The sequence below is a fragment of the Crinia signifera genome, chromosome 9, assembly GCF_055691185.1.
Source record: "Crinia signifera chromosome 9, ASM5569118v1, whole genome shotgun sequence".
Lineage (NCBI taxonomy): Eukaryota > Metazoa > Chordata > Amphibia > Anura > Myobatrachidae > Crinia > Crinia signifera.
The window spans coordinates 83,690,799-83,717,647 of record NC_139225.1 but is presented as its reverse complement, the minus strand read 5'-3'; the positions used below and the strand labels follow the sequence as shown (position 1 = coordinate 83,717,647).

Here is a 26,849-nt window from a genome sequence, read left to right as displayed (position 1 = left end):
CTTTGGCATCTTCTATTAACTGTTTCAGTATTTGATTATAATACATTTGACTTTAGTATCATAAGTGAAGGTAATTCCTCCTTTATCTTCTTTAGAGAAACTTGCTACACATTTTTGTGTCTCGTTTCAAAATTTACCATTGTATTTGTCTTACGTACCCTCATCAGTTTTCTGTATGGCTTATTGGTATACATTAGTATAAGTTGGTTTAACAAACAGATCTAAGTCAAATTTCTCTTTTATACAGTATGTTCTAATGCAGGCTTGTCCAACCCGCGGCCCGCGGGCCGCATGCGGCCCAGGTCGGGTAGTAATGCGGCCCAGTGCATTTTAAGAAATTCTAAGCATAATATATTTAGGGCAACTACCTGGTCCGCCCGCAGCAGCGTCTCCGTGCTGGCCGCGGCACTGTGCCCAAAGTAAAGATGGCCGCGGCCAGCATCGAGTTCTCCCAAACCTAAAATGCTGCTCACGCGGTCCGAAGGACGTCTGAGCTGGCGCTTCCCCCACGTGATCCATCCCAGCAGCGCGCAGGGCTGGATGATGATCTGATGGGTGGCGGCGGCAGGAGCAGGCAGCCAGGCCAGCGGTGCCTTCTCATACCCCCACTACCATCAGTGTCTTTGTGAATTGCTGCACTCATCCCCTGTGTCAACAGCTGTGGTGAGTGATCACTACAGGGGGCATTATGAATATAAGTGGCATAACCAGGGGGCATTATATTCATAATGCCCCCTGGTAATGCCACTTATATTCATAATGCCCCCTGGTAATGCCACTTATATTCATAATGCCCCCTGGTAGTGCCACTTATATTCATAATGCCCCCTGGTAATGCCACTTATATTCATAAGTGGCATTACCAGGGGGCATTATGAATATAAGTGGCATTACCAGGGGGCATTATGAATATAAGTGGCATTACCAGGGGGCATTATGAATATAAGTGGCATTACCAGGGGGCATTATGAATATAATTGGCATTACCAGGTGGCATTATGAATATAAGTGGCATTACCAGGTGGCATTATGAATATAAGTGGCATTACCAGGGGGCATTATGAATATAATGCCCCCTGGTAATGCCACTTATATTCATAATGCCCCCTGTAGTGATCACTCACCACAGCTGTTGACACAGGGGATGAGTGCAGCAATTCACAAAGAATATATAGAAAAATATCCTGCACTTCACAATCATGCCTTATTCATGTCATCGCTATTTGGAAGCACCTACATTTGTGAGCAGCTATTTTCAAGGATGAAGCACACAAAGAATAAAACTAGAACCAAAATATCTGATGAGCACCTTGAGCACTCGCTGAGAATTGCAACAAGTTCCATCGAAGCAAATCTGGATGCATTGGTGGCTGAGAAACAATGTCAAACATCTCACTAACTTCATTTCCAAGTAAGTTTAATATGTTAACTATGTTTTCTATGTTTTTTTGGATGATCAGGTATCGTTACTGTTATTTTATTTTATGTGCGGCCCAAACCAAATTTTTAACTTCTAATGTGGCCTAGGGAAGGTGAAAGGTTGGACACCCCTGTTCTAATGCATACTGTTCTAAAAATCTTGCTAGTTATAGTTATATCAGGAAGAGGACATTTTACATAAACTGGTCAGCCATTACAGTGCATGTTTAAAACCAAATGCACTTACAAACATAAACTCAAATGCATACACAATTTATTTTCAAAACTCCCTAAATAATGTACAGGTCGAGTATCCATTATCTAGGTATCCGAAAACCTAATGTTTCATTTTGTTCGCCCCCCCCTGCACCATTTTTCATACCCACTTAGTCCCCCGTTGTCAAAGGGGGCTAACTGGTTCATCTTTAGAGGCATTCCCGTCCCAAAGATGAAATGCGCGGGTGAAGTAATGATGTCACCAGCACACCTGCGCAATGCATCCTTTTGACCGTTGATTCTTCTCCACGACTAACAGAGCATGCATGATAATGTACCAGATTAATAACAGCAAGCATTGTACCAAATATTCATAATCCGGTAACATGTATAATGTATAAGCCAATTGCACAGTCTGGAACTTGATACCTAGTGGAGGAAGTGGGACCCCAGGCACTGGGGCCCACTGTTGGATTCCTCTGTACCCCTTTGGGCCAGTCCAACTCTCAGTGGACATGTGCTACAATATTAATGTGCCTTTTTCTGTCTACTAGAGAAAGGACAAATAATATTTTCAGCCAGAATGTAACTACTATATTAACACAGGGTGGCTTACTACTGTCTGCCACATACAATTTTTCACTCATCATGATGTATGAATCATATCCCTTCTTTCTCAATATAAGGAGGGCAAATGCATGTGTGCCCCAGCTTGTATGTGGATAAGCAGAAAGTCTTATTTTGCCTTAATATTAACCCTGAATCTAGTCTCATTCAGCCTCTGTTTTTTGGCCTATAAAACTGTCATGGAATCATTTTCTATGTCACATTTAATTATCATGATTCTTAGAAAAGAAAACTATGGCCCATTAAATAAGTCACGTCAATCAAGATGACAACATTTTCAATTAAAAAAAGTAGTAATGAACAGGATATATTAAGGAGGGTGAAGGTAATAAGGAGACAATTCAAAGCGTAAAAGAAATGTTTGCCCTGACCAGCCTGAAGATGCATTGATCTTTAGGGTATAGTATATAAAAATCGGTACTTATGAGTTATCTGGGCGCCCGATTTTTTGATTGTATGCCTTAAGTTAAGGCATACAATCAGATGCGATGCGATGCGATATCGCATCGCATGCGACCATCGGATGCGATGACCCGATTTTTCCATAGGAATCAATGTTAAAATGGACAGAGTCCATTTTAACATGGAATTCAATGGGAAAAAGGGGTCCTCTTCATACCCCTACTATCCAAGTGGGCATGGAGTTGGATATAAACCTGTGGCGAGCGTAGCGAGCCACCGAGCCCGAAGCGTGGCGAGCGAAGTGAGCCCCGCGAGGGGACGGTATTCTATGTCCCCTCGCGGGGCTCGCTACGCTCGCCACGCTTCGGGCTCGGTGGCTCGCTACGCTCGCCACAGGTTTATATCCAACTCCATGCCCACTTGGATAGTAGGGGTATGAAAAGGACCCCTTTTTCCCATTGAATTCCATGTTAAAATGAACTCTGTCCATTTTAACATTGATTCCTATGGAAAAATCGGGTCATCGCATCGCATCGCATCGCATCCGATGGTCGCATGCGATGCGATGCGATGTGCCCGATCCGACCCGATTTAGAAATCGGGCGCCCGGATAACTCATAAGTACCTAAAAATCATATTATTTATCAACCTAAAACATAAAATTAAATAATCTAAAGTATTTATTTTAATTCCCTAACTTGAACTTTGTTCTTATATTTAATTGCATTGAGACCTTCCTACATTTATTTTCTAGGACACAGTGCTGCTAGTGTGATACTGAACTTGCAGCATACTGATGGTTATATTTATAAGTTAGCATAAAGACCCATATTTATTATTATTATTATTAGTAGCATTATTATTATTATTATTATCCTTTAATTATTATGCACTACAATGAATTTGCAGCACCCAGTTATGCTGCTTTCAGACCGCATAACTGGCTTTGACCCTGTATTTGGAAACGTTTCCAAAAACGGGTCTGCCAGATAAAACCCCTTTCACACCGCAGCACTTAAACGGTATATTACCGTTTAAGTGCCGATTTTTTGACACTGGCAGACCCGTTTTTGGAAACTTTCCAAATACAGGGTCAAAGCCAGTGCAGCCTTCAGCCCTCCCCTCCGTGCAGCTCCCCCCCCCCCTCGCGTGTCGACCGAGAGCATGTCGACGCCCCCCGCGCATGTCGACGCCCCCCGCGCGTGTCGACGCCCCCCCACCCCACCCCGCGTGTCGGCGCCCCCCCCCCGTGTCGACTTACCCCGTGCCGGTACCTCCGTTGTGGACTGCAGCTCAGTATGCTCAGAAAGCACTTATGAAAAAGTGTCTTCCAGAAAATGGCTGCCCCATAGGAAACCCTGTTTAAAAAAACTGTCTTCCGTATGGGGGGCAGCCATTTTCTGAAAGACACTTTTTTCATAAGTGCTTTCCGAGCATACTGAGCTGCAGTGCCGGGAACCACAACGGAGATACCGGCACGGGGTAAGTCGACACGGGGGGGCGCCGACACGCGCGGGGGGGGTCGACACGCGGGGGGCGTCGACACGCGCGGGGGGCGTCGACACGCGCGCGGGGGGTGTCGACACGCGCGGGGGGGGGCTCCAGTGCTGTGAATACTTAATGAGCGCTCATTAAGTATTCACTGTGCTGAATTTAGGACCCAGCTCATTGGCTGGGTCCTAAATACCGTTTCTGAGCCGATTTTTGCGCTAAAATACCGGTTCAGAAACGGGTAGGACCCTGCATTTTAACCGGTTAGAAAAAACGGCATTTTCTAACCGGTTAAGTGGGACTGGACCTTTCAGACCGCACACATTACCGTTTTAAAACGGTAAAAAAACGGCAATTTACCGTTTTAAAAGTGCGGTCTGAAAGGGGCATTAGAGTACATAAATGAAAAAGAAAAACAGGATACAGTAACTTACATTTGAAGAAAATAAAGGACAAGTACAGGGTACATAAATATAGCTAGGACAACATAACACACTGAGATAAGTATCAGGGTGGCAGACAACTTCAGGAATTGGGGCCATTGAAGATGGTTTCAGTAAGTGAAGGAAAAAGACATGAGGGAAGAGGGCAATGCTTGTGACAGCTTACACTTCCATATATGGTAAAGCTACAGAATAAACTGGGTTTATCTATTTATCAATCCTTACTATTTAGCCAGTGGTTACAGGTGGTCATCAACAGACTGGGCTGCCAAACCGGCCCTGGCATTTGTGCACACATGTGACCTTTGTCTCATGTGTGCACACGCAGGGCACGCACATGTGTGTGCACACATGCACCGCACTTGTGTGCTTCCTCTCCTTGCTTGCAGAAGAGAGGGGAATAGCGGCATGTGATGCCCCCCTCTATCCTGGACATCAGCGGTGCACAGAGAGAGCCACCGGACCTGCCGCAAGTCCAGCAGCTCTCTCTGTGCGCAGATCGGGAGGCGGAGCCTCCACCTTGCAAGAAGTTTGCATTTGCCAGTAGTGCCAGATGACCAGTCCGGCCCTGCAGGTGGTAGTTGAATAGATTTTTGGGGCTACTATACTATTAGTTACTGCGTTCATAATATAACTACATATTCATAAATATGGATTCTCGCCCAGCCACACTCACAGCATCATCTCTGCAATCTAAAGGGGTCTACACACGTGGAAATTGTGCTGAGTGATCTGAGAAATGCCAGATCACTCAGCAAGATCGCTCAGCACACAGTGATGCACGATGATGTGTCAGCGCTGAGTGTTCTCCAGTGAGAACACTAATGTAACTAGATTTATTCAGCATGCTGGATATTAATCTCCAGGTGATATCACTGTGTGAGGCCAAGCATCGCTATCACTATGGCCCCTACATGCGGAGCGATGTAGGGGCAGTTTCTAAGCGAGCTAGTTACAGTAGATTGCTTTGAAAATGCCCTGAAATCGCCCAGTGTATAGACCCGATTATAGAAAAAAAGCTGAATGCAGGAAATCAAGGGCTCAATGAGGGTAGATGGCACCACAGGAACATGTAAGAAAGTAGAGGTTTCCAGATGGACATAAATTGTAATAAGGGACATGTTTTGATGTATTTTGAAGGATTACTCTGACTACAACTTCCTACGACCTGTCTCTCTATTTGTATTTTTTTTATATATTTACCTCAAATTAAACATATAATCTATTAAACTGAATGTGAGGGTATATTTAATAATCATTATTATGAGTTAACTATAAAGTCTTAAAATAAAATCACTTTAACTGCAGAAATGGTTAAATTGTTCAAATAAATAAAGCTTCTGTCTTAAAACAGTGAAAACACTTACCAAAATTGTTGTAACTACAATGGTCTTATTTTCCACAGAGGAAGTGTCATTAGCAGGCTGCTGATCAGGGACAGGGACAAAGCGTTCATATTCATTCCAGTGTCCAACCTGCAAAACATTCCATTAGTATAATGGACTTACTGGAATATAATTATTTTCTAATGCATTTCAACAGTGTAAATAAATGAAAATCACATATCAAACACTCTTTATGTTATGAAAATAGAAAAACTGCATAGTTTTAATGAAGTTTGTTAAAGGCGCAGCTCTGATTAATAGCAAAACTGTAGCATTTACATTCTGTACACACGGCCTCGTTACAGCACGGTGTCCCACAGATTTATTTCGCTCACCCAGGCTTAATATTGAACAGGGCAGAATATATAGAAGACACAATTATCCTAGATGTCTCCAGGATCCCATCACTATACTAATGTGGAAAATGAAAGAAAATATCTGCTGTCATTGTCCTCATCTTCGTCATGAATTCAGTGCCGGTGTAAAGCTTCTCAGCACCCTAGGCAAAACTTCAACCTACTGCTCCCCATCAACCCCACACTGTCACCAATACCCACTTTCCAGCAGCACAAGTCAAAGTGTGGAGGTGATGTCTTAGAAGTTCCACAACCGCCACCTGCATTAAGTACAAGGACATCCTTCATTTTGTTATACGCAGACATAGTGGTGCCCCCAGGATCCCAGAGCCCTAGGCAGCTGCCTAGTGGTTGAGCCGGCCCTGCATGTATTACATGCACAATAATGGAATAAATATTAAACAACAACAAAATTAATCAAGCTTAAGTAAAATATTTTGTGATCCATGTACAAAAAATGAATCCATAAACTGCTCAATGTAAGCTTAGTTTAAATATAATAGAGTAAGTTAAGAACCACCAGCTTTACATTCATAATGGTATTTGGTAAGCAGTTATAATCTTCACAATTATACTGTACATAATCATTTCCCTTTCAGGGTAATATCATAAAAGCCACCTGGCAAGAGATACATTCATATTTTTTCATAGTTTTTGAGAAATTTATTTTTATTGGAAGTTAGTTTTAGGTAAAAATTATCAGGTAGTCCTTTAACTATATCTTCGCTCTATTCCTTTTATAAAGTATATTTTGGTCTGCAATATTTAACTGTCACAATAACACTTAGTTGAGGTGGACGAGAGTCTGTTTGTACAGAGAAACTTTACATGTATTCCGCGCCCGCTCGCCAAACTTCGGGCTCGGTGGCTTGCTGCGCTTGCCACACTATAAAATCAACTCCACGCTGACGTGGATAGTGGGGGTATGAACAGGTTGGGAGGACTCGTTACACGTCCGCTCGCCATGCTTCAGGCTGGTGTGGATAGTGGGGGTTTGAAAAGGAGGCATTTGGCAGTTTGTAACATGGAGCACTGGCAAATGCCTCCACTATTGTGCATAAGATGCACTTGCGCCCGCATACCCCCTTTGTGCATGAGACGCACGTGCTACCGAACTCCCTAACCCCATCTGCCTGAAGTGGACACGGGCAGGGTTTCCGCACCCTGTCGCAATAATTACTGAGACGCACCTGCGTCTCAGACAGCTGGAGCTCCTCTCTGCCGGCGCTCGCATGATCCCCTCTCCACTGGCCTCTGCCAGTGCAGGGGATCTGGCAGTTACCGGTGATGTGTGAGAGGTGCTCACTAGGCTTGCCATGGACGCCGGGGACAGAGCCGCGTAGTCACTACGCTAAGTACCGAACACTAATACTTGTCAACCCTACCTGAAATAGTAGCAATCTCCCTGACTCCCTGAAGAGTGTACAGATCTCCCTGATTGCACCTTACTGTATTATGTCACTGTTATAATCTTGGAAGAAAAAAAATCAGAGATATACAGTATACATTAAAATGAAGTCTGTCATGGCCACTTACTGAATGTGAAACCACTTATAAAACACAATACATGAGCAAGCCGTAAAAAGTATCAGTGTCTTTTCATCACCAGGTATATTGTACTTACTACCTGTGGGCTAATTAACATTTGAATGTAAGTCGTTATTATAACAAGCTTATCAGATGTAGCGGTATACATCTGAGATTATACGTGATACTATAACAATCTCTCTGAAATGCTTTTTCAAATGTAGGCAAGTATACTCTAATTTAAACAGAAATCAAGGAATTACAAGAGCTATATCATCTTTACCATTGCTTATTTGGTGTCAAAAAACACTGTTGTGTTAGACATTCAGAATTACAAAGCATATAAAATAGTAGAGATTCCCTACTCCTCTGCTACTCCTTGATATAAGGACAAGCATACTGCTCACTTCCACTCCGCTCATACAGTAAGTACTGTGGATATTTTACATTGAGAGAAGTGGCTACTCATAAATGATAAGCCTAATCAAGGGGTACGGGAGAGAAAAAAGGTGGGAAACCACTGGTCTAGATCTACCATTGAATCTTGTATACAGTGATCTTTCCTTTATATGGCGATACAAGGGTGCAATAGTGCCAAACATAGGTGATAGAATATATAAGAAAATTACGTTACAGAAACCTTTACAAACAGACAAATGTAATACATAATTATTATCTGCAACTTACAAAATGACACAAAGCAGACAATACTATAGTATAGAGGTCCCTTCTCATGAGTGCTTACATTCTACAGAGAATAGGAAAGTAGGTGCCCATCTAGACTATTAATTATACAGGTATGTACCAAAATGTGTTGTAGTGTCTTTTGGTAATCCCTCAATTAAATATAGAAGTTGGTGCCGCTCCCCAATGGTTAAAAATACAAATTTAACTGGGGATTCTTTTGCCAGAACACAAAAGCAGAAGAAACCTTTTTTTTTTTTTTGGGGGGGGGGGGGGGGGGAGGGTGTCATTGTGTATGTTAAGATATAATTTTATTAAATATACAGTAGAAAAGGGTATGTCCTATATTGTGGGAATATGGGGGTTTATTCTAGTTCATTGTTTCTGACAAAATCCTTCTTAGATGGACAAAACCATGTGCACTGCAGGGGGGCAGATGTAACATGTGCAGAGAGAATTAGATTTGGGTGAGTTATTTTGTTTCTGTGCAGGGAAAATACTGACTGCATGATTTTACACTTCAATATAAATCTCACTTTGAAGAAAAACCCCACCCAAATCTAATTCTCTCTGCACAAGTTACATCTGCCCCACCCGCAGTGCACATGGTTTTGTCCATCTAAGAAGGATTTTGTCAGAAAGAATGGACTAGAATAACCCCCCATGGATCTTAAGTTATATGTACTAATGTAGCTAGATATTTAGCAATGTTAGGGATGGCAGATCATAGTAACATGAGAGTATCAGAAGGGCATAATGATTTACTTAAACAGATTCCTGACCATTACACCAAAAGGAAATGTAATGACATTTTATTCAATTACATATACTGTAATATGAAGTTGGTCCCCCTTTTGCAGCTATAACAGCTTCCACTCTTCATCAAAGGCTTTTCACAAGCTTTTGTAGTTTCTGTGGGAATTTGTGCCCAGTCATTCTTTAAAACTTTTATGAGGTCAGGCACTGATGTTGGATGAGAAGGCTTGGCTTGCAATCTCCATTACAGTTCATTCAAAAGGGGCTCAAAATGGTTGAGGTCTGGGCCCTGTGTGGGCTAGTTCTTCCACACCAAACTCAGCAAACCAAGTCTTTATAGTCAGGAAGCATAGCATTATTTGAAATGTATTGGCATGCTAAAGAATTAAGACTGCCCTTCACTGGAGATAAGGGGCCTAGCCAAACCCTGAAAACCAGCCCCGTACCATTATCTCTCCTGCAACAAACACGCCTTCAGGAGATGTGCACAGTTGCTAGGCTCTGTAAGAGTGAGCTCACTCTTACAGAGCCTAGCAACTGTGCACATCTCCTGAAGGTGAGATGCAAGTCCTAATGGGGTCCCTTGGCGATGGGCTGCAAGCTTAAATGCATTGATCAATTCATGAACTAAAACCCCATTATTTATTTGATTAATTGTATACTAAGGTGAGTTAGTTCATTATGGAGAGTGTTGAGTCCCCGTATTTGTATTTATTAGAGCATGTGGTCACAGGCCACTTCACCCCAACCTGGGAATGGCGAGTGTTGTGGTACTCTGTATGTGTATATATGTGGGTTAATTTTTATTAACCTTTGTTACTGTGATCATAGCTTTCTCTTTCACCCCAGATGAGCTAATTTATCTGTAACCTGTTACAGCTGCCCCTTTAATTCTAAGTCAGGTGTTGTGTTAGGTGACTGCCTCATCTTTAAAAGCCATAAGGCACTTGGCAGGTGAGCTTTAAACCATGAAAAAACACACGTCCACTTTAGCTATGATGTGTCAGCAGTTGGCAGGCTCTTGAGAGACAATTGTTAGTGTAGGACTTGCAGTGAAATGGGGTCCCTTGGCGATGGGCTGCAAGCTTAAATGCATTGATCAATTCATGAACTAAAACCCCATTATTTATTTGATTAATTGTATACTAAGGTGAGTTAGTTCATTATGGAGAGTGTTGAGTCCCCGTATTTGTATATATATATATATATATATATATATATATATATATACATATATATATATATATATATATATATATATATATATATATACAGATCCTTCAGCACTATACTGTAGTCCCACAAGGTTTATATTATGGAATTATTATGTTGCCAACTGTATAAAACTCTGGAAAGTATAGTTATATGGAGGTTGTCCATGACAGCTTTAGCCATCTTTGGATGGAGCTAGTCATGGTATGCTCTGTACTGCATTAATCAATTTTCCTTGGAGAGGGATCTGATTGGTCACTCTCCATTGGTAGATAATTGTGCATTCACAGCCTCATGAGTGGGCAAGTGTATTATGTCTGCTGGGTCTGCAACTTGGAACTAGTAACATATAGATATATTGGGAAGCTGTCCAGGCAAGATTTATATGATACATTCTAGTATAAACAAAGGTCTAGGATCTTATTTGCATATGAGCGCATTTTAAGTGTGATCAATGATATAGCTCATTTATTGGCATGTTAAACTTTCACTGCACATCTCAGATTCCATGATGTTTCAAGGTCTCATTAAAATGCAGTAGTTTGTTGCTCAGAAAATTATAAAAGCCGATATACAGCAATATGTGTATGATAATCCTTTATGCTTTCTCAGTGTTTCAGATGATTTCACATTTTTCTCTTTCACTCACAGCAAACGGAACATTTATAGAAGCTAGAAATTTGCTGATGTAAAATCTTTGATGTACAGTATGCTTTTCATTTTACATTCATCTGTACTCATAAGAACACACACATACAGAGAGAAATTACCGAACCTTGTAAAATGTGCCGGTATGTGTAAAGAAAAAAATTTAATAAATATAAGCTGCTTTATCCATGGTATTATGTTCCATCAAGGTTACATCCTGTAGCATTAACCCATACAGTATGTCACCAACAGATGTTGAAGAAGGTGAACCACCAAAGAATTGTTCCTTCACAGATGGTGGAAAAGTCCTAAATTGCAGCTATTCTGGAATAATATCAAGTACCTTTCAGGAGCGTCCTCATACACTATGGCTTCAGTCTAAACAGCTCTCTCTGTGCACCTGCTCCCAGGCAATACAGTTATGCCACGTGTCTACAGAGCTCAACATGTGATTCATATTCACACAAATACAGCAAATGTAAGCAACAAAACTTCTTATCTAGATTGCACTGATGTGTTACGACAGTACATATATGTGTGAATGTATCTGGATCTGTATACGAATTGCTGCGATGCATATCTTTTTCTCATGACACATTCCATTGTGCTTCATCTGTGACTTTGGCCCTTATTCTGGTTCACTTGCAAAGGCAAATTCCTTCTTAAATGGACAAAACAATGTGCACTCAGGGGCAAACGCAGGATTTTCAGAAGGGGGTTTCCAGAGGGGCGGAGCAAAGCACGGAAATGGACACTTACAGTAGGTGACCCAGTATATGCCGGGTCAGTTAAAGTATTATAGATAGACCAAATGTATATAAATAATAATAATAATAATAATAATAAATATATACATATATATATCTATATAAATATATATACATAAATATATATACATAACAGCAGTGTAGACCCCTGGGCATAGCAATGTATTGGGGCCCCTACCTATCCTCCAGCGGTAGGGGTGGGGGGTGCTATGAGCTGAAGCTTTGGTGTCCCATGGGTGGTAGGGGGTATTATATCAACCGCTCAGCATGTAGGGCCTGGATCAGTAATTTCCACTAATTACCCCTTTACTGCACAGATGGTGGGAGATGAGGTGGGAGAAGGGGGCATTGGGCTGAATGAAGGGGCCCTGATACATAACTTCAGGGTGGTAGAGGATGTTTAATACGCAGACGAGGGGTGTATAGTGGAGTGGGCTTATTAGGAAAGCTGACTGCAGATATCTCCAGTTCCCGGAATAAGATTTCTTAGCTTTTAATGGAATAAAGAAATAGAGAATCCCACCTACCAAATGGTACTGGGGACTAGAGGACCAATCTGCCAATGAGAATTTAAAACTACATACCAGGTGTGTGGAGCTGTAGCAGTAACCAACTGCTTGAAGGCTGATATCAGAGACCAGCTTATAGTGTCCCTCAAAGGTGGAGAGTCCCAGCTTTTGGAATATACCCTCAGAAAAACTCTAAGTCAGACAGAAACTGAAATATCTGACTGGGGAGAGCAATTAACAGGCTTGGGTGGGGACCACTGCTTTGAAGTCAGATATCTCCAGTTCCCGGGGTTCTTGTACCCATGGAAAGAGGGGACCCTCAGCTTTAAGACTAGGGCCCTCAAATTCCTGGGGGGGGGTCTGGGTACTCAGAAACCCCCCCTGCGTTCGCTACTGGCACTGCAGGTGGGGCAGATGTAACTTGTGCAGGGAGAGTTAGATTTGGGTGGGGTTTTACTTCAAAGTGAGATCTATGTTGCAGTGTAAAAATAATGCAGTCAGTATTTTCCCTGCACAGAAACAAAATAACTCACCCAAAATCTAACTCTCTCTCTGCACACGTTACATCTGCCCCCCCCCCCCCTGCAGTGCACATGGTTTTGTCCATTTGAGAATGAATTTACCTTTATGAGTGAACCTGAATAAGGGCCTTTGTATGTTTACATGTTTAACATGAATTATTCTGTCATTAAAGTCACAGCACAGTAACTGCTGTACATACTGCTGCAGCATATTAAGCCTTAAAATTTGATAAACGTGGTGATAAAGAGTGATAAATGTCCTGCCCTCCAGCTCCCAACTGACATTTTATAGGCAATGTAAACATGGCAGTGTGGTGCTTATTAGCTGGCTGTTTATCACTCTTTATCACCCTCATGTTTATCTCTTTTTAAAGCTTAATACATCTGCCCCTTTGTGTGGAAGTTTGATACACTATACCATTTAGAGCAGCTCAGTTGCACCACGTGTCAAGCACAATATGACAAATTGTTACAGGTATACACTGCCTTCCCTCACAGATCCCTTCAGTGCCTGATCAACCAATAGGCTGATCCTAGGGGAAGGGGGGGGGGGGGGGGGGGCGTGGGTTGCAGCACAGGCACAGTAGATTAACTCAATGGACTAACGTCTTTTTTCAGCCTTAGTTAGATGCTGCTGCTGTACCCAGGAAGAAATGGCAGAGGGGTAGCATAGTAGACCTCTAGTGTCTGTCAGGGGAAGGCAGCGTGCCCAATGCTATGTATAAGTGCAGATCCCAGGAGTGCTGGCGCACTCTGAGCAGTAACCCCCTGGCAACGATCATGTAACCCCTAGCAATGAGCATGTAACCTCCTTCCAACAAGCGTGTAAACCTCTTGGCAACAAACATGTAAACCCCTGACAACAAGCAAGAAACTTTCAGGCATTGAGCAATAAACACCCTTTCAAGAGCACGAAAAAGCCTGGCAATGAGCATGTAAGCCCAGGAAACTAGCATATGTAACCCCAGGCAATGAGTAAGTAACCCTTGGCAAGGAGAATGTAATCCCTTACAACAAGTAAAAAACCCTCAGCAACAAGTATGTGTATCTCTAGGTAACAAGTATGTGTTACTCTAGGCAACAAGTATGTGTAACAAGTGTGTGTAACTCTAGGTAACAAGTATGTGTAACTCTAGGCAACAAGTATGTGCAACTCTAGGTTACAAATATGTGTAACTCTAGGTAACAAGTATGTGTAACTCTAGGCAACAAGTATGTGTAACTCTAGGCAACAAGTATGTGTAACTCCAGGCAACGAGCAAGTAAACCCTAGCAACAGGCACATAATCGCTGGTAACGAACATATAGGTAAAACATTTTTTAATAAATGTATTGGGGGGGCGCCCATTTCTGTATTAGGCTAGGGTGACTGGAACCCTTAATCATGCCCATGGTCCCTAATTCCTCTGCTTGGTATCCCTGCTGTGGTTTGATTTTGGAATAAACCAATAAGATATACTGAGACAGCTGACACCTGCAGTTGAGTGGAAATCATCCAATACCACCTCAGATCAGACATTTCTCCACAGGCTTTATTACATATATCAAATTGAGTACATAACTATTAAGGCTCCCATACATTAGGCCGACCATTTATTGATGGCCAAGAGACTTACCTTCCGTGGTTTAGTAGCTGTCATTTCATAGACATCAATAGTGTAGTTAGTTCTTCTGCCATATGTGTCAAATTGTATATTCCCAGTCATCCCTTGAACTTGCACCTTGAACAAGTATTTAAAAAACAAACTGTAAAAATCATAACAGTGTATACATTAGATAGCAATACTGATGCTTTCAAAAGGTTAAAATAATAACATAGCCTGTAGGTCCATAGCTCTTAGCGCCAGAAAACTGCATTGCTTTTCAAATGATTACATCTAGATCTTCTTCATGTATGACTAGCACTCAGTTTTCAAGGTCCAGTAGGCATGACAAAATTTCATAATAGCATGCTATGTTTGGACTATTATACGTTTAATTGTTTATATGATTATATATTACAAGGTGAGGCACAGATAATCATTCTTGCATGAAATTAAAGTGATTCTCTGGGCTGCGTGTTTTTGCAAACCAGAATGCAGATAATCACACTGCTGTGTTTTCTTTATACCTCTATACTGTGTCTTTCCATGTGTCATAATATGTTACATATTTACATAGAATTCTGCCTGAAAATCAGTATAGCATATTATACTGTAGTATAATGCAACATTCAAAGTAATGAAGAAATAACCCCTACAAATATAATTGACTTTTTTTGGGAATGCTTATTGAAATGTATACTCTTTCCAATGCATTAATCATAGTAAATATTCTGTAGGGCTATGAACATGCATCTGCAATTTATCGAAGATGTTCCTTATAGTTACAATGTACGATTCGCGGTAGTGACTTGCCGTGCCTGTGTACAACCCATCTTTGGGAACGTATGCAACCATGCAATCTTATGGATAGTGGGTGCAAGTGCTCCTGGACATCCACGCAATTATGTGCAGTGAGGTGAGGCAGGTGAGGCAGAGTCTTTCCTGTCATACTCCAGTATAAACCAGAATTTTGACTATACTAAGTATATGAAATAGAGACTATATTATAATTATCTTCTTTGTATTATTGTAATTATTTTTATAGTCAAAATTCTGGAGTAAAAAGTTTATGACAGGGGAGACAGTGCCTTACCTGCCTATCTTTTCCACACATCTCTGATCAAATCTCAGTGTACACAGCTGCACCTTAGTAAAATGCCCACACGAACCCGGATGCTGTGTACACACGGGGGCAATAGGGGCTGAAATCGCTGGGAATATGGTCGCTGAGCGACCATATTGCCAGTGATTGGAGTGTGCACCAGCGATAAATCGCTGGGTGCGCGCTCCCGTTTTCAGCCCCTGAATGGTCACTGGTCGGAGGAGAATTCTCCTCCGACCAGCGACATCCCCTGCCTCTTCACCCAGCAGTGTTTAAATTTTCATCTGCGACCATCTCTGGTCGCAGATGAAAACGGGACACGGGGCAATATGATTGCTGAGCAATATATTGCTAGCGATCATATTGCCCTGTGTGTACGCACCTTTAGGCTCATAGATTGTGTATAAATCTGGTTCTGGTACTAGCCAGTGCCTGCCAAGATATTTCCCTCACCAAACGTCCCTGCATCCAAGTGCATGTTATTTGTGACAAATGATCCACGTTTGCTGTGATTAGCAGGTAAAATGAGTTAGGATTCCTCTGTAATAAATCTCATATTAAATTATATGAAATGAAACACAGATGAAGCCGCTCTCATGTGAGCGGCTGCTGGTATGAGATTCTCCATCCCCCACCGGCGAATGGGTTGTGCGCACATCTGAGATGCTTGCACGCTCCATTCTCAGCAATGGGAGGAGCATCTCATATGCTCGCATGTCCACATCCACTGGTGGAAACAATAAGAACAGAACCACATGTAGAGTGATATCTGATAGTATTAGCCTTGATCATTTTTCTCCCAAAACAATGGGCTGAGTTTTGGCCAATGGTCATTTTTAGGCTATCCAATATCTATCGGGGATAAATGGATAGCCTCTGTCAAATCCATTAGCCATGGCAAATTACTGTGGCTACTTGGATGCTGCCCATAGAGGGTGATTAGGACAAGGACAAAGGAGAGACATCCGGCAATAGTCACCACAACCGTGGGTAGATCAGAACTGCTTAGAGATCCATGCAATTCGGATAGGCGTTTCTGGAATAACAATTCCTTCGTCCACCTCTAAAACACCCCCTTTGAGAAATCTTAAAGATATAATTAAATATTTAATAATTAAATAATTTATTCATTAATTCATACCGGTAGTTATATTGTTAATAAACCCATTTCCTCTAAATGTTTTCTTAGGAGATCCCCACTCTATACAATTCTTATTTGCTACACAGCTGCACAGTCATAAGAGCAATGGCGTAACAAGATATCTGTAGGCCCCATAGCAAATGTTTGTAAGGGCCAGTGGTGAAAAATATATATAACATACGTAACTCTGACAGGGAAGGTAGGCCCCTTTGAGCTCTGGGCCCCATAGCAGCTGCACTCCCTGCACCTATGGTAGTTACGCCCTTGCTTAAGGGTGCTGTACTGTAAGGGTCCTCAGGAAGTGTACCACATCCATGTGCTTTAATTAATATATATATATATATATATTTCATTAATCATATAAAAAAGATGAGACTGATAATATACATAATGTTTGATTATGCAGCTTAGAAATGCTGAATATTGCGCTGTAAAGTATCACATTTTGTTTAGGAAGAAGAGGTCCCCTCTCAGCCATTGAATAGAGAGTACATGTCTCTTTACATAAGGATCAGATTGTGCTGTGAAACTGAAAATACAACGCTTGCAGATCCTCATGACTCACAAATCTTTTTACAGTCTGTTATCTTCTTATTTACTTCTCCCAAAACAAAGACAAATAACTCTCACATGCCAGCATCAGCCTCACATCACGCTAGGTTGCTCACATTTTAAAATCAGTCTTTGTTTTATGTGAATATGAATGCATTAGAATAATTACCTCTAATTAGCCAAGAAATCACTGCAACATGTGTAAGCAACCTTTTTCACACCAGATGTTGTAGAACTACATCAACCATGATTCGCATTACTCTGCAGAATTATATCCTATTATTAAAAGTACTTACCCGTTTGTGTTCACTTACTATGGGAAGGTCACATTGCCATCACTTTGTGCTGTAGCTGTGACATGTAAATCAGTTCATCATATATACTGTACACACATTTCCCTAGCAATGAATGTCTTTGTTTAATTGCCCATTATTCTGAAGCATTTACATACTGAATAATGACCTCATTATAGAAGCAAGGTGATAAAATGCTTCAATGTAAAAACTGAATATCATAAAGACCATTTGTACAGTACTATGTGGTTGCTGTATCAGGCAGTGAAAAGAGTAGAGAAGGGGACTAATGAAGAGGATGCCCGTAGCAAGCTTTGAGGTGGCATCTATCAGGTAGATACTATCAAATGAGAGGTAAAAGCTGACTGGTTGCTATGGGTTACCATACCCTCCAACATGACCCATTTCATTAGGTACAAAATGCTCTATTCCTGGACTTCCCTACCAGTGGCAATTACAGAGGTAGGACTCCAGCACAGTCCACAATTCAAAGAGGGGGGCCATTGAGTCCAGGACAGTGATGTTTGGAGTGGCATTAGGTGTGGCTCTCCTCTTTGAATATTGGACAGTGGTGCAGCCCCACCTCTGTAACTGTCACTGGCAAGGAAGTCCAGAAACAGAGCATTTGGTACCTAATTGAATGGGTCATGTTGGAGGGTGTGGGTTACATATCTACTGGTTCACTTATTCACCCTTTTCTTTGCTCTCCATTCTATCTCCCTCCAATCTTTGATAAGGTTGGGACTTCATTCAGTATTACATACAAATTTGGCTTGTGCAACACTGTACTTCTTTTACTTATATCCTGTTCTAAGTATAATACGCCTTGCAGCATTTTTGTACATCTGCAAACACCAGTGACCTATACAGTACAGAATTAGCCTGCTACTGCCTCCTCCTATCAGTAATGATACTTATGTCCATCAAATCTCCACTTTTGGTTGCAGAGGTGTAACTGGACTTCAATGAGGAACGTAGGAAAAATTTAATGAGGCTGTATCAATACAACTGTGGCTTATGAACACCAAGATGCTCACCTGGGTGGTGAGCCCAGGTGTAAAAATATAATTTGGGCCCCTATTATCCACCTCAAACCAAGTACACAATATGCAACACGGCAGTGGATGACAGGGAGAGGCAGAGGGTGACAGTGTAAGGCAGGAGAAGGCAGAGGATGAAAGGGAAACACAGTGGGTGACAGAAAGAGGATGACAGGGGCCAGGCCCGGTGACAGGGGGAGTCAAGGGGGACATTTGACCCGGGCTCGAAGGGTCAGAGAGGCCCCATGATCACGGCCCCAAACAAAAAAAAAATGCACTTCGTTTTCCTATTATGCTGTCTTCTCCGCTGCTGGCTTGGTGCAGACAATAAACATATGCAGAGCAATTTCACCACCCCCTTCCTTGGCCCCAGTTACCCATCACCTGGTATTATTTCAGAGCAATCTAGCTGCGGATGCGGAACCCAGGCACAGGATGGCTCTGCTCCTGTATGCTGCTGAGCATGAAGCATTAGCTAAAAGAAGATGGCTGCCCCCATACAGACTGCACAAAGATGGCCGCCACCCACCAATGAGAAGCCAGGGTTTCCTTATCTAGGAAAAATACAGAAAAAAGGGGTTGAGCTTAATGGAGGAGTGTGAAGGGAAGATTTGCAGGAAAAGGTCTTTGATGCACCCAGGGAGGAAAAACCCTTTTTAATTAAACTCCACCTTTTTAATTAACCAGGTAAGTGCCTTGGGGGAGGGGAGAGAGTTCAGATCTATCTATCTATCTATCTATCTATCTATCTATCTATCTATCTATCTATCTATCTATTAGAAGTAGTTTGTTGAAAAAAAAATGTGTGAAGAGGGTTTTTTTTTTGGGGGGGGGGGGGGTGGATATGTCCATGTACCGGGCCCCAAGATTTCTGTTGCCAGCCCTGACAGGGGCAGCCTTTGTCTTCAGGCACTGGTGCACTACACCTGCTACACCAATGGAATTCTGCCTCTGTCAAGATGTACGTATAAATAAGCCTGTTTCCGTGTGCATCTTTTGTACCAGGAAAGGGACAGGTGCTACTTCTACACTGATGCTGATAAATGGCAGCAAACTAAACTTATGGACAGTTGAAGTGTGCACAGCAGATGTGTTGGATGAATATTGTATTTTTATTTCCATGCTAGCAACAAAGGAGCACATTAGGCACATTAGCTCAATGCAATACCTACTATGACATTAATATAATCATCCTCCAATGAACATTCACATTTTCCTAAAATACTGCTCATTTAACCCAGCAATTAGCCGTTTTCAATAAATGCCTCTTAATTTTATATGCTACATTTGTTATTATCTACTGTAGGTATATTTGGACATAGTCCCTTCCCCACATTGAGTGCAGTGACTGGGTACTGCATAGCCCCCTATCCATTTGTGAATTATTTTCATAGTTTCCTCAGCCAAAAATGGTTTCATCTTTGTGCCCCTGTACATATTGGACACTCATAGTTACCATCTTTAAGGCTCTTTCTATGTCTATCCCTTGGCTCCAAGGCACTGCAGGATTTGCCATGCAGTCTCCAGCGCTCCCTCGTCTTGATACGTCCACTCTTTGTCTCCTTAGGTATCGGAACGCCTCCGCAACAACTAAGACAGCATCATGGGTCAGAGCAGATGTGTACTACAGACAGTAAAGAGAATAAATTACATATTACTCACAGCGAATGCAATAATAGTTCCTACTAAATGTGATACAGATACATTTTCTATTAGTGAAATCCTGTAAGGTTATGCGGAGATAAATTAATACGGAGTTATGCCTTGTGCCATTGAAATAGCTTACTTTATATATATATAACATATATGAGTACAAGTCCCAACATTTTGCTTACTAAATATCTGAAATATAATAACTATATATTCTATATTATGTTGATAATCATCCCTCCAAGCTTGAATTATCATGATTGCAGCAATATATTTACAGTATATTGAGTTGCCTAGTTATTAACCTAATGTCCCCTGGATATCATGCATCAGCACTCATGTCCGCATGATTTAAGCAACTGCTGTAGCATATTTAACAAAGACAGAACATATGAGACAACTGAAGTATCTCATGTATTAGCTTGATGTACGCATTGTTTTCCAATAGGGACTGCAGCCCAGCCAAAGTTACCAAGATTGAAAAAGCTTTGCTATTCAGTGCTCTGCTGTGTTAGCTCAAACCATCTCTAGAGGCTAAACAAAATGGTTCCTTCTGCACTGGATAGGAGCAGCAAGATATCATGATAAATATACAAATCAAAACATGCACTGCACTCCCAGGGCCATCTTAACACATGGGCTTATGCGGCAGCTACCCTAGGACCCAACAATTCTAGGGGCCTTCTAGGAGGGGTTTGCTGGCGAGTCTGGAGTTTTTTGTGAGGCTAGTAGAGATTGCTGCCCGGATAGTTTATTTGCCAATTACACAAAATTAGAGCTGCTGGAAAACCTTCCCTGCTAGCCTACAGCCAATCAGTTAATGGCTGTAAGCATGCTAATTACTGGATGGCTGATAGCAGGTGGAGAGACACCGCAGGAAGTTATGATTTTTTTAACTTAAGTAGATCCCCATTGCATTGCTTTGCCTAGGGCCCACAATGCTGTTAAGACAGCCCTGTGTGCTGCACTGTTCAGATGGCCTCTATATCCCAACATCCTAACAGTTGAGCATGGTATTTCTAACATTCGTATAACCATCTTCAGAGGGCATAAGCCACTGTACCCTGTATGCTACTGTATTGTTGAAGATGTATCTTCTGATCCTTCTCCAGTAGTGGGATTGTGCATATACCCACATACTCAATGGCTATTATCCCATTTGCCCCATCATTTTTGTGGCCAAAAAACAAAAGGGCCAATATTGCAAATTTACCCCGATGGTGAGTATTAGGCTATCATATAAAAGCACAGTTTTCAGATGAAAAATTCTGTTTTTCAGACGATAACACTTGGGATCCAGTATAAGTCCCCAGACCAATGATGGCTCTGATGAGTTGCTTATTGCGTTTCTAAGAGCCACATTGAGGATTCAGTATGCCAACTTTAGGGCTTATAGGATAGCCCCTGGCGGATCTATTAGCAGCAGTAATCTATTGCTGCTAATTGTATAGGACCCACAATAACTTAGTTTTGTTTTTGTTGAGACAATGGGGAATGTCCTTAACCAGCACATCAGCCTTTTGTATATGTTAATTTGGTAAGCCAGCATTGTTAAATAGCTACAAAAAATTGGAGCTTCTGTAACCAATGCAAAATTAATTGTTAGTTTTTACGGAAAACCCTAGTAATTAATAATACATAACCCCTTAGATTTCAAATATCATCTTTCATAAGAATTTAATTGTGAAGGACAGATAGTGGGATCCAGGATTGCTCTTAGTCATAGTTATATGTAATATAACAATGAGAACTAAAAAACTCTTTCATTGCCATAAAGACAATTAAGTCTGTTTGGTGCATTTTAACATTCATCAAACATCTTGTCATGCTCAGTGAGAATAACAATATAAAAGGGATTAATGATGGGTTAATGTTTTATAGCATTTTAAAACACTGCACCTAATTTATGTGAAGGTTACACAGTCTCCATCCTTAAATGTAATTAAATCAAATAACTTACACTCTGTAAAATGTAATTTGAAAAATTAAATACACTTTGACTAGAGGTAATATATTATATTTATTCAAAGTGAAATTCATTAAATGACATAATTATAATTGAATAACATAAATATATAGTCTCAGAAGCAGTGTATTAACTACACATATATCAATGGTTCATTTAACCCTTTGTATTCAATTAAAATCTGAATTACCCTACCAATGTGCTAAGTGCCAATGTGCTGCTACTACTACTACTACTACTACTAAGTATCCTGTTTGTCTTCTATGTAAGTTCCGTGTTTCTACAAATGGAATAGTGAGTGAGCACCTTAGACAATGATTACATGAAGGAGATGTACTGTCCTTTGCATTGTTGCAGATCGGTGATTAGAATAATTGTATTTAGCTTGGGACATTTAAGTTCATTTAATGGTCACTTTACCATGACACATTGAATGCCCCTAAAATCTATCTGCAGCAATATAATGCCTCTGAAACATACTTGCCTACTTTTTAAAACTAGTTTCAGGGAGATTAAAGTTGGTAGTAGAATTTTGCATGGCGCCCCATTAAGGGGGCATTCCATGCTCCACCCAAAGGGCGTGTCTAGTTCCATATATGGACAGATTGTGAAAAGAGATTGTGAACATGGCACTTGGAAGTGTGGGTGTGCACTGCTACATCTGGGAGGAATCTTTTAAAATGACTTATATCCAAATGTTGATGAGCCCCAAAGCAGTTAGTAAGAGCTACTATACATGGTAAAGTGCTGGGAAATGGTGCTGATGATTCAATGTAAATGTATCTATCTCTCATTCCTTTTTTCCCCAAACATGTAACGGTGAAATGAGGGAGATTGGTAGACTAGTGAGGGAGAGGGGGAGATTGCTGTTATTTCAGGGAGTCTCCTGCAGAATTCAGTCGGGTAGGCAACTACTGTATGCTATAAAATGTTTCAATTAAACACAAAACACACATTACTATCATATTGGGAGGGAATATTTGCAAATTAAATTATATCTCCCATTGCATGTGCCAAGCTAATAAAAACTAATGAACATCCCAAAAAGTGCTGGTTTCTTTGCTTGCATGTCTTCATTTGCAACCAATGTAGAAATAGAAGAATGGAGGGGCCTGTTTTAGATGTGTTTGGAATAGCTATCACTGCTGCTTACATAGAAGCAGCAGTGATAGCATTAAATGGTAATACGGTAGGAGGCATCCCATCTCTTGCTGCATTAGTAATCCAAACTGCGTCCAGGGAAGCAGCATCAGATCTTCCCCAGCACCATCAGCTGACTGAGTGACCCATGGGATCACACAAGCCGGCCAATGAAAATCCAACCTAGAAACCAATAAATCTCTGTTCTCTGATGGGTATCCTGGAGTTGTCCATCTCCTCCTGACAAGCCTACACTTGGAGACGTGGAGGCGGTGGCAGATCCCGCACCATCCCCCCAAAAAATCAGACTGTCAATCACTAACAGTCAGATGACGTAGTTGACCTGATGTCACAGACCCATACTGCACTTGCACATTATGGGTCTGGTGCATGCACATAGGACCAAACATCTGTAATTTGCCACATAGACAGATGCTCCAACCACATCAGGATCAATGTCAGGGGCTAATGAAGAGCAATAGGCACAACAGCAAACCCAATTATGTCAATAAATATTAAAGATCTTGTGTGTATGTGTGTATGTATGTATGTATGTATGTATGTATGTATGTGTGCTAAAATGTGTACGTTCTATGGATATACAGAAAAAAAAAGTGGAGCTTGTCAGTTTTCTTTCATAATGTGGGACTGGACCAAAGGATACTATACCTTTAATGGCGTATTCCTTGCTTCGGGAAACTCCCTATCATCCAGATGTACCCATCTCTGTAAAAACTGCTGCACAATTGCATTTTCATTATTCACAATCTGAAATCCAGTGACGTTTGCTCCGCCGTGCATGACTCTCTCTAGTGAAACACCTGTAAATCCCTGCATTTTAGTAAAAAAAAAAATATATAATTATTAAGTGACTTGTTGTTCTGTCCATTTCATCTTTGCTACAAAGTTAGAAGCTATTACATTTAGGAGGCATTAAAATGTGTTAGCCAGATGGGTGTTTTGCATAGAAGCCATGCCACTGTGTTTCTGAGGGACATTACTATCGGTTCCAAGAGGCCTGAAACTATTTTCTTCACACATATGAAATCTGTTAGGCAAGATCTGCCAAGCCTCTAACTGGCTCTACATAGGTCAATGATACAATATAGAGTCTGGCCAGTTCTCACAGTTGGTCTATTATGATACAGCAAATAAAAAACCAGTGCATTGTGTTAAACTGCAATTCAGTTTCTTCTACATATAAAGTCACAATATTCTACACTTGGAAATAAGATCCTGAAATACTTTGCAGTCATGCTAATGGACATCTTTTTTACAGATATATTATAACCAAGCGCAGGGCACTGAGTTAAAGCCCTAGCTGCCGTTTAAAAGGGATACTCAACCCTCAAAATGGACCAAAAACAAGACAAAAATTGTAAACGGCGCTTAGAGACTATAACACAAGTATTCAGATAAAAAATTAAACAAATTTATTGATACAATAATGCATTCACAATGCGGCTTGTATGGTTTAGTGCAGGGGTCCTCAAACTATTTTGCTCTGTGACCCCATCAGACAATAAAAATAATTTCGGGACCCCAGAAAGTTACTGCAGAAGATCACATAACACGTGTAGTCATCAGAGAGCACATACATGGCAGCATTGTGGAGGCATAAAATGATGGGAGGAGTCTAACATAAACAATTCAACAGATTTTTGAATAGTTGCAATCCCATACTGAGAAGGTCGGGACCCACTTGGGGGTCAGGACCCACAGTTTGAGAACCGCTGATTTAGTGCATAGCTGATAAGCCGATATATATCGGCTTATCAGCTATGCACTAAACCATACAAGCTGCAGCTTAAGTCACAGATATTATAATACAAATTTTTTGTTTTTTTATGCTTAGTAGTTTTTAAATGTGCACATAATTGTCCTACCGGCCGGTGGTATTGTGAATGCATTATTGTGTCAATAAATTTGTTTAATTTTTTATCTGAATACTTGTGTTATAGTCTCTAAGCACCGTTTACAATTTTTGTCTTGCTTTATTACATAAGTCTGCCGCTGTACTGCTGCACCGCTGCACCGCTAGCCAAAAGGCGCTTGCGGTCCAGCAGCCAATCAGAAGCAGAAATGATGGCTAGCTGTCCAGCGGAAAACTTAAGTGAAGATTTCTGCGGATGGGGGGGGGGGGGGGGGGGCAGCTCAGCCGGGCAGAGCAGGGAGTGAGCGGGCGGGCAGGGAGGGGGAGAGCAACGAGCATGATTAGTCCCCCTTGGCAATGAGCAAGATTAGTCCCCCTTGGCAATAAGCAAGAAAAGTCCCCCTTGGCAACGAGCATGATAAGTCCCTCTTTGGAATGAGCAAGATTAGTCCCCCTTGGCAATGAGCAAGATTAGTCCCCCTTGGCAGGTTAGTCCCCCGTGGCAAGGAGCAAGATTAGTCCCCCTTGGCAACAAGCATTATTTGTCCCCCTTTGCAATGAGCAAGATTAGTCCCCCTTGGCAATGAGCAAGATTAGTCCCCCTTGGCAACGAGCAAAATTAGTCCCCCTTGGCAAGGAGCAAGATTAGTCCTCCTTGGCAAGGAGCAAGGTTAGTCCCCCGTGGCAAGGAGCAAGATTAGTCCTCCGTGGCAAGGAGCAAGATTAGTCCCCCTTGGCAAGGAGCAAGATTAGTCCCCCTTGGCAAGGAGCAAGATTAGTCCCCCTTGGCAACAAGCAAGATTTGTCTCCCCTTGGTAAGAAGCAAGATTAGTCCTCCTTGGCAAGGAGCAGGATTAGTCCCCCTTGGCAATGAGCAAGTTTAGTCCCCCTTGGCAACAAGCATTTTTCGTGCTTCTTGGCAACAAGCTATTTCAGTCCCCCTTGGCAACAAGCTATTTCAGTCCCCCTTGGCATCAAGCATGAAGCCCCTTGGCATCGATTATGAAGCCCCTGGGGTCGAGCATGAAGTTCCTAGCAATGAGCATGTAGGTAAGTAACACTTATGTGCTAGATGTGTAAGAGGCATTACGGTTTGTTATATAGTATGTAATGGGCATTACGGTTTTTTATATAGTATGTAATGGGCATCATGTGTGGCCTTATGTGTAATTGGTATTACAGCATGTAGCTTTATGTGTAATGGGTATTACAAAGTTCGCCAATATGTGCAATTGGCAATATGGTGTGTGGTATAATGTTAGGCCACGCCCCCTTTTTGCAGTGCAAGAGCCCCCCCAATACAAATGGGGGGGGGGGGTGAAAAACATGCCCTTGCTCTGGACACTGTGGCACCTAGCTACACCACTGATTATAGTAAAGAATTATATATTGAATGATACAGAATTACATACACCTTAAAGAATAATATATATATATATATATATATATATATATATATATATTGCACCCAACAAACTTTTTGTCTGGAGAATTATTAGATCTTTCCTTTAATTTACTGCATCACAGTGCTTTTTACATTTTCACA

The 26,849-nt window shown here is 41.4% G+C and overlaps 1 protein-coding gene across 4 annotated transcripts in view; it reads right to left on the bottom strand.

Annotated features, from left to right (window-relative positions):
* GRIA3 (glutamate ionotropic receptor AMPA type subunit 3) overlaps positions 1-26,849 on the bottom strand; it is a 325,345-nt gene that overhangs the window by 45,963 nt on the left and 252,533 nt on the right. For all 4 annotated transcript variants that reach the window (XR_014460708.1, XM_083159318.1, XM_083159317.1 and 1 more), the window contains exons 6-9: positions 24,100-24,261; positions 20,131-20,298; positions 14,580-14,684; positions 5,966-6,073 (exon numbers count right to left, since the gene is read on the bottom strand). Coding sequence is in view for 3 of the 4 variants with exons in the window: in XM_083159318.1 (XP_083015444.1) it covers positions 5,966-6,073; positions 14,580-14,684; positions 20,131-20,298; positions 24,100-24,261 (543 nt within the window). In the remaining variant the exon portion in view is untranslated. The remainder of the gene's footprint in view (positions 1-5,965; positions 6,074-14,579; positions 14,685-20,130; positions 20,299-24,099; positions 24,262-26,849) is intronic.